This window comes from Dermacentor silvarum, chromosome 6, assembly GCF_013339745.2.
Source record: "Dermacentor silvarum isolate Dsil-2018 chromosome 6, BIME_Dsil_1.4, whole genome shotgun sequence".
In the NCBI taxonomy this organism is placed as follows: domain Eukaryota; kingdom Metazoa; phylum Arthropoda; class Arachnida; order Ixodida; family Ixodidae; genus Dermacentor; species Dermacentor silvarum.
In genome coordinates this window covers 144,225,109-144,234,346 of record NC_051159.1, presented here as the reverse complement: position 1 = coordinate 144,234,346, position 9,238 = coordinate 144,225,109, and the positions used below count along the sequence as shown (strand labels likewise).

Here is a 9,238-nt window from a genome sequence, read left to right as displayed (position 1 = left end):
AGTGTACCGCTCGCAACAGCCTCGGAACACTCAGGTTAATTGGCCCACTCGTTTATGTTTTATTTATTTTAATTTTTTTATGTAGCAGAAATGTGTCGTGCACGCAGCATGACATCGCAAGGACTTAGACAGGGATTTGCGTGCTACTCCTGGCACGCATAAGAAAGTGTGACAAGGGCTGATTTCGTATACGACCCTGCTAATATGGTGTTTCCAATTCAAATACGTCAACGACCATCGATGATCGCATGTTGCGACCGAGTAATGCCTCCAGCAAAAAACGTTTGCAGTCAATTCTCGAGCGATCTCTTGAGTGATCTCCCAAAGACCGCCGAAAAAAATAGTCGCCGTGGTTAACTGAACTGGTGCAGTTTGGTTGATATTTAAGTCTCGCCAAACCGCCAACCGACTATGCTCACGATGTCTCCGCAATCAATCATTCGGTCTCATATACTGCGGAGATGACAACGATCGCTCGCTCTAGGTGGTTTTGAAAAAGTTGGATCAACACTGCACATATCGATATCATCGAATTCAAGTGCTACGAAGGCGTTGAAGGAGTTAGGGTGCCCTCAAAATTTGAGGATGAATGTAAGCCTATACGCAGATTAAACCTATATCCAGAATAAGCCTGTACACAATACACGCTGCGTGCGAGTCTTGGCGCCGCGCAGAGTATGGCTCTTCATTTCGAGCATGCCCCGAGCTCTTGAAGATGCCGAGCTGTCAAAAATTGTGGCGCTTTGCGCAACGCACTTCGCGCAAACGACCATTTCTTTCACTTAATGTCTGACTTGACACCGCCGCAGTTCGTTCCTAACACCTCTGCTCCGTCGCTGCCTTTCATATTTTTTTGCCTTTCTGTCTACATTGACGGCAATAAATTATGACCCCTTCTCTGAATGCAATACCTGTCAGAAGTGTTCTTCCATGCTTAAGCCTCGCTTTTAGCGTGCCCTTGCAAGCCGAACGACTTCTTTTTCTCTTCCGACGGCATCTTGGGCCACCGTGTCACCTTCATCACTTCCTTGTGTTTTATTGTAATTTTTGTTGAAAGCGCATAAAACGGCCAACGCCTATGTTCGCTCTTTTGTGCTTGCTTCGTCGCCTGTAAACGTCAAGGCTCGTCAGGAAGTTCAGCGGCGCTGGCTGTAATCCGGCACCGGCAGAGTCAGGTTCTCCTAAATTTGATTTCCGGGGAGCGCGAGGCCGATAAAGTGTGGATCCGAATCACACATTTTGCTTCGAGTGCGCGCGGTCCTGGTGCACTCTCGCGAAATGACCTCGAAAGCTGAACAAATTTATTTTGTTTGCCTATTGTCATCACATTCATTGTAAATTTAATCTTTGCCGAGTTAAGGCGGTCATAAAACTGCAGGTGCATTGGTGTAAATGCTGTGTACTTTTGCTATAAACTTTTACGCCGTCGCGAATCCTCTTTACGCATATGGTGAAACACGCAGGAGAGAAACGAATCCATTATGAGCTCGAAATTAATGTGACTGTTTTCCGCTTGAAACCACAAATCGCATGCTATGATTCTCTGACGTTTTCGTTGACTTAAAACACAGAAGCAACAATTAAATCTTTAGGAAATGTTGTGTGCATCGATATTCATCCGAACTGATTCGAATGAATATGCTTATGAAGGTACCAAAAGGTGTTAAAAATCAAAGCGCAAAGAGGGGAAATTTTTGTTTTGTTTGTTTTGTTTTGGTGTTAAAGAAAATTGTCAAATTTTTAGCTTTGGAGAAAGTTGGGACGTTTGTCGACAGTGGGCGTGTCTTCCTTATTCTAGGCAAGTGAAAATAAATTCATGACTTCAATTTGTCTATATCAACAAGCGTATTAATCTTGTGGTTTAGGTTTTGAGCAGCCTGGAGATATTCATCACCTCTTTTTTTTAATTCTTACCGGAGACCAGAAAAACCACACCATGATGTCGCACGACCACATATAGCATTTCATTATTTTCTCTTAGAGCAGAAAAACGAGTGTGTAATGAATAATCTTCCTTTCTAATTGGGGAAGACAATATTTCTTTCCTCTGATAAATTTGATCCTTACATACTAAATTGCCAAATAATTTGTGCATACTTCTACTATAATTCTTGCAGTTCAGAAAGCAAATATACTTGCAGCTTCCATCGAACTGTCTATGCAGCTTCGTGTTGTCCAAGAATTCCTGCCGTTTGGTTATGTCCACCATGCCGACGACTGAGTAAAGGGCAGCGAAATTCGCCAATTCGCCTGCTGCCACATTGAAGCTGCTTTATTTTTTGTAATTCAATGTTGTTCTTCTAAGTTCTGCATTAAAAATTAATATTCACTCTGAAAGCGTTTAGCCAAGCGATCTCACTCTGAAGAGAAATAATATCGTATTCCTCCTCGCATAAGTGGAATTTCAAATAGTGGGCTAAACGTTCATACTCGGTCATGTGATGCTTGAGGCTACTCTACGTCGCCGGTCAGAATTTTGCTTGTCTCGGAGGGTCCCAACTCGGCTATAGAGTGTTGAGAGCAATTTTGTTACCGCGAACCTCCTTCGGCGAGGAAGGAACTCTTTATATGCTCTCGCACATACTAAACAACAAAATAACTACTGTGGTGTGTTGGAGTGCGTGTTCACAATGTCGACTAAAAGTTTCAGCCCTGGCTGAAGTGACAATTATTTAGGAAAAAGTCGCAGTTTCGCCCGAAAGGCGAAGCATCGATTGCGACAGCAAATTAGTAGACAGCTATACGAAGTAAGGATAATAGATTTGTCGGCCGTATAAACTTGTAAACATGCGCTTACTAACTAAATTAAGTAGCATGGTGTTACGCGCGCACAAACAAACATCAAAACATCTCACTCGATGACGGCGCACACTCGCTGTGAAAACGCTGGAGTGAGAAAGTGCGGCGGCAGCATCGAGTAAATTGACCTTTGTACTGCCTCTCGCTGCAACGCGAACTAAGCGACGAGAAGACAGCGCACACGAAGCTATCAGCACTCGGTGCACTCTGTCCCCATCGCAGACCGCTTTCTAGATAGGGCACGCGCGGCCGCGGCATACGCATCCGCCGCCCGAGTAGAACCCCTCCCTCCCCTCCCCCTGGTGCTTTGCGTATGACGGAAGACGGCGCGCCTCCCCCCGCTTTCCTCACTTGAGCTTGCGCGATTTGAGCCACCATCGTCGGCTGAACCTCGCACGCTTTCACTCGCACATACAGCATGCGCAGCACGGTGAAGATGCTATCACCCTTGTACTTTATGCGGAACATCATGGTGACGGCACGAAATGCGCCATGAGTGTCCATATGATTGCCATCGCAATAAAGCTAAATTGGTTGGTAGGTTCAGAGTATTGACCAACATTGTCCACAAGAAGGGGTTATAGTCTGTCAACACCACCTAGACTACTAGACTACTAGTCTAGGTGGTGTTGAGTCTCTACCGCAACAAAGGTGCAGCGTTTCTTTTGGTACATTACGCGAACATTTACGAGTCTTAAAATTGCTATGTCGGAGTGTGTGGGCTGCTGGTCATATTTTGCTTGCTGGTGAGATTGGCTAACTTGCTCTGTGGAGAGACGATGCTTCAAAAGTTGAAGGCTCTTGGGAACACTGCTATGCTCGCTACGTAATAAATATTGTCACCGCAATAACAGGACAAGCAACAGCCGGCAACACAGCAGAACAGCTCCGATCGAGCAGCACGTCTTCTTCGTTGTCTTCGTCCCGCGCAAAATAAAGCGCAAGCGAACGGGAACCGCACAACACACGAAAATGCACTTAATTGACGTGTCATTATCCCCCCCCCCCCCCCCCTTCAAAAGCATCGGCTCGATGCTTTCGAAGTAGGGACGGTAGGCGATCAGCGTGCGTAGTATGGCTTCATCCTAGCCACGTGGACGATGTCCGGTTGTGGTGTACGGCGGGAGCTTCGCGTGGTGCTCTCTGGAACAACCTTGTAGTTGACGTCATTGAGGCGTTGAAGAACTCGGTAAGGCCCGAAATAACGACGGAGAAGTTTCTCCGACCTCCCGCGTTGGCGAACGGGACTCCAGATCCATACTTTGTCTCCGGGGTGGTAGGTAACTTCTCTGTGACGGAGATTGTACCTGTGAGCATCGTAGTGTTGCTGAGAGCGAATGCGCAGGCGAGCTAGCTGACGAGCTTCCTCGGCACACTGAGCATATTGGGCAGCATTCACTGTAGTGGATGTGAAGGCGTCGGGCAGAAGCATTACGTCTAACATTGTGGTAACCTCGCGGCCGTGAAGCAAGCGGAAAGGAGTAAATCCGGTGGTTTCTTGAACGGCGGTATTATAAGCGAAGGTTACGAAAGGAAGAACGCTGTCCCAGTTCTTGTGATCCACGTCGACATACATTGAAAGCATGTCAGCGATGGTCTTGTTGAGCCGTTCGGTTATGCCGTTCGTCTGTGGATGATAAGCGGTCGCCCGACGATGAACAGTGCCGCTGAGGGTCATCACTTCTTCCCGGAGTTGGGCTGTGAAAGCGGTCCCTCTGTCGGTAATAACCACTGCTGGTGCACCATGGCGGAGGACTATAGCATGAATGAAGAAGTTGGCGACGTCGTTAGCAGTAGCTCGTTGAAGTGGTCTTGTTTCACAGTAACGAGTGAGATCTGTCGCAACTATTATCCATCGGTTGCCAATCGAAGATTTAGGAAATGGCCCAAGCAAGTCCATTCCGACTTGTTGAAAGGGTGCCCGAGGTGGTTCGACAGGTTGTAACAAGCCAGCTGGTTTTATGGGTGGTGTCTTGCGCCGCTGGCAGTCTCGGCAAATCTTCACGTAGTGCTTGACGATACGGGACAGTTTAGGCCAGTAGTACTTGTGGCGGATACGTGCCAGAGTGCGCGTGAAACCCAAATGGCCAGAAGATGGTTCGTCGTGACAAGCATGCAGGATCTCTTCTCGCATCGCAGATGGCACCACCAGAAGACCGGTTTGAGAGCTGGAGTCGAAGCTTTGCTTGTACAAGACGTTGTTGCGGAGAAAAAACGACGAAATTATGCGGCGGAATGCCCGTGGTGGCTGCGTAAGTTGGACCTCAAGGTAGTCGATGAGCGGGCGAAGCTCCAGGTCATCACGCTGTTGCTGAGCCAAGTCAGACGCTGTGACGGCACAGAGGAAACTGTCTTCGTCAGTAAGTTCAGGCGTAGTCGTTTCTACAGGAGCGCGAGAAAGACAGTCGGCATCTGTGTGCTTGCGTCCCGACTTGTAGACAACTGTAACGTCGAACTCCTGAAGGCGAAGACTCCATCGAGCAAGGCGACCTGAGGGGTCTTTGAGACCGGCAAGCCAACACAACGAATGGTGGTCACTGACTACTTTGAAAGGTCTGCCGTACAAATATGGTCGGAACTTGGATATCGCCCACACGACAGCTAGACATTCTTTTTCTGTAGTCGAGTAGTTCGATTCCGCCGATGACAAGGTACGACTAGCGTAGGCGATCACTTTTTCGATACCTTCTTGCCGCTGCACAAGGACGGCGCCGAGACCGACGTTGCTTGCGTCTGTGTGCACTTCAGTGCCGGCGTCTTCGTCGAAGTGACCTAAGATTGGAGGAGTCTGAAGTCGTTGTTGTAGATCACTAAAAGCGCGATGTTGCTCGGAGTTCCAAACGAAAGCGACATTGTCCCTTGTGAGAAAATGCAATGGCTCAGCTATTTTCGAAAAGTTCGGTACGAAGCGACGGTAATACGCGCAAAGTCCTAAAAAACGGCGAACCTCGCGTTTGTTCGTAGGAGTTGGGAAGGGAGCAACAGCTCGCGTTTTTTCAGGATCCGGGCGAATTCCATCGCAGCTGATGACATGACCAAGGAATTTCAGCTCCTCGTAACCGAAGTGGCATTTTTCGGGCTTGAGTGACAGGCCAGCAACTCGGAGCGCATCAAGCACTGCACGAAGACGCTGGAGATGCTGCTCGAAAGTCTTCGAAAAAACTACGACGTCGTCCAAATAAACAAGACACGTTTGTCACTTAAGACCGGACAAAACAGTTTCCATCATTCGCTGAAAAGTCGCAGGAGCTGAGCACAGGCCAAAAGGAAGAACCTTCAATTCAAAGAGTCCGTCAGTAGTAATAAACGCGGTCTTTTCCCGGTCACGGTCATCGACCTCGATTTGCCATTAACCACTACGCAGATCCATGGATGAAAAATATCTGGAGTGTCGAAGGCGGTCCAGCGAGTCGTCGATGCGAGGAAGCGGATAGACGTCTGTCTTTGTGACGTTGTTCAGTTTGCGATAATCAACGCAAAAACGCAGTGTGCCGTCTTTCTTTTTAACTAGCACCACTGGTGACGCCCATGGGCTTGTAGATGGCTGAATGATGTCGTCAGCAAGCATTTGTTTGACTTGTTCTCGAATGGCGTCTTGTTCTCTTCGAGACACACGATAGGCATGCTGTCGGATGGGTCTTTCGGCGGGTTCGGTTATAATTCTGTGCTTCGCAACGGGTTTCAGCTTGATTCTTGACGTCGTGGCAAAGCAGTCGCTAAAGGAAAGCAAAAGAGAGCGAAGACTGTCTTGCTGTTGAGCCGATAGTTCGGAATTCACATCGAGTTGAATTGTAGACTGCTTGTCGTCGTGTGGGACGGACGAAAGTTCTGCGAGTGATAGGCTGGTTCTCGCGCCGCCGATATTCTTTGAAGTAAGCGACAACAGAGTGCCTCGTGAAGTGCTAGTATTCGCGACTAAAGTTCGTAATTAGGATTTCAGCAGGCCGTTTGCAAACGTCAGTTCGAGGAGGCCGCGGACGACGCATACTTGACGAGAGAAGAGGATGGACACATTGGTTTCAACAACTCCAAGGGCAGTTCGGTCCACGTCGCTCAGTACGGTAACCAGTACACTGGAACGAGGTGGTACGGTCACAGAATCATCAGAGACACGCAACGCTACCTTGTGCGAATTGCATTCGTGCGAGCTTGCGTTACGTGAAAATGATACCAGCAGCTCTCGAAGATTTATAATGGCCCCGTATTCTCTAAGAACGTCCATTCCTAAGATGAGCTGCCTGGAGCATTCCCGCAGCACGACGAAAGATCCGATGAAGGCAGAGCCGCAGATATGCACTCGGGCAGTGCACCTCCTAACCGGCGTCACGAGATGACCACCTGCAGTGTGGAATTGGGGACCAATCCATGGTGTGGTCACCTTTCGGAGCGCAATCACCAATTCACCACTCATAACGGAGTAGTCGGCGCCGGTATCCACGAGGGCGGTGACCTGGTAATTTTCGACGGTTACGGTAATATCGGCGGAAAGTCCTGCGTCGTTATCAGAAAATGGCGTGGCAGATAAATCGTCGTCGTGAACGTGTCGTGTCGGAGGATGTTTGTCAGGATGATCCGCAGCGGCCCCACCCCCGGAGGTCGCTGTCCTCAGTTTTCCTGACGTGGGCGTGGACTTGGGGACCTGTTGCGAACATCAGCGAACCTGGAGTAACGGCTAGGCGACATGATGCCCCGAGGAGATGGTGAACGTGATTGGTGTCTTTGTGCGGGAGAACACGGCTGCTGAGAAGCCAGGAACTGCTCTATCTCGCGTGGGCGCTCACCATTACTTGGTCGACGAGCGTTAGGGTGAAATCCCTGAAGGCCCATCCTCCGATAAGGGCACTGACGATACAGATGGTCCGCTTCGCCGCAGTGGTAGCAAAGTGGCCGATTATCCGAGGTGCGCCACACGTTTGATTTCCGCATGATATCTCGCGGGCCTACGTCCTCATACGGGTTTACATTTGTAGCTGGAAATTGACGTGGTAGAGCTGAAACAGGGCAAGGCAAACGTCGTCCCGTAGATGGTTGAGGGCTCCGAACGGCTTCGGCATATGTCAGCACTGGGGCTTCCGCTCGCGTTGGCGCCAATGGTTGGGTCATGGTCCTCATTTCGGCACGAATGATGTCACCAAGCGCAGTAACAGTCGGCTGACAAGAAGTTTTGCTAACTTCCTCAAGCTCTTCACGCACAACGGTTCGCACAAGCTCTCGGAGTGCTGCTAAATCATGTCCGCAGGTGAAACATGACACTGCGGCGACGGTGCTTTGGCGGTCGTACTGTTGGGAGCGTTGCTGTAGCGCTCGTTCCATTGTCGTTGCTTCACTTACGAACTCAGCGACGGTAGCTGGAGGGTTACGCATGAGTCCAGCGAAAAGTTGTTCTTTCACCCCTCGCATTAAGAGACGAACTTTCTTTGTCTCGGCCATACCTGGATCTGCGCGTCGGAACAAGCGCGACATGTCCTCGACAAACATGGCCACGCTTTCATTTGGTTTCTGAAACCGACTCTGCAGAGCCTGTTCGGCCTTTTCTTTCCTTTCGGGGCTGCTGTATGTCTCGCGAAGCTGTCGTCGGAATTCTTGCCAGCTAGTGATGGAGCCCTCATGATTCTCAAACCACGTGCGAGCGTAGTCTTCCAGGGCAAAGTACACGTAGCGCAGTTTCTGAGAGTCATTCCATTCATTGACTGCAGCGACTCGGTCGAAGTGTTCAAGCCAATCCTCCACGTCCTCGAACACGTCGCCATGAAATGACTTCGGAATGCGCGCTGCGTAGACGACACTCGGACTAGAGGTGGATTGGACTGTGTCGCTTTCTTGAGTCTGACTTGCACTTGCCCCTGTGGTGGACATCCTTACTTGGCTCAATGGGCTGTATTCAGGAGGTAGTCCTTGCAAGCGGCGGCTGTGGCGAAGTGCCCGGTTTTCCTCCGGAATAGTGGGAATGGTGGTAGGGACTCGAAGCGTCGGGAGGTCAAATTAGTGCATAGGACGGTACCCAGCACATCCACCAATTTGTCACCGCAATAACAGGACAAGCAACAGCCGGCAACACAGCAGAACAGCTCCGATCGAGCAGCACGTCTTCTTCGTTGTCTTCGTCCCGCGCAAAATAAAGCGCAAGCGAACGGGAACCGCACAACACACGAAAATGCACTTAATTGACGTGTCAATATTTGTAGTCACTGGAAGGACGGATGGGCGGAAGCAGTCACCCACGCACGCAAAGGCACAAACAGACGGGCGGACGGACGGGCGGGCGGACGGACGGGACGGACGGACGGACGGACGGAAAACGTTCAGAAAGAAACCACTTATCTAATCTTGCTCGTTCTAAATAAACATATAGCACCACTTTTCCACTTGCGACATAGCTGCAATACCTGCGAGTTGTATATAGCAGCGAAGAAGATTCCGCGAGTCGCGCTAGGACTCT

The 9,238-nt window shown here is 49.7% G+C and overlaps 1 protein-coding gene across 1 annotated transcript; it reads right to left on the bottom strand.

Moving 5' to 3' along the window:
- Positions 1–6,761: 6,761 nt before the first annotated feature.
- Positions 6,762–8,973, bottom strand: LOC125946417 (uncharacterized). Its single transcript, XM_049669555.1, has 2 exons — positions 7,587–8,973; positions 6,762–6,976 (listed from the first exon to the last, which is right to left on the bottom strand). The coding sequence occupies exons 1-2, from the start codon at positions 8,653–8,655 to the stop codon at positions 6,954–6,956; spliced, it is 1,092 nt and encodes a 363-aa protein (XP_049525512.1). The 5' UTR covers positions 8,656–8,973; the 3' UTR covers positions 6,762–6,953.
- Positions 8,974–9,238: the final 265 nt, after the last annotated feature.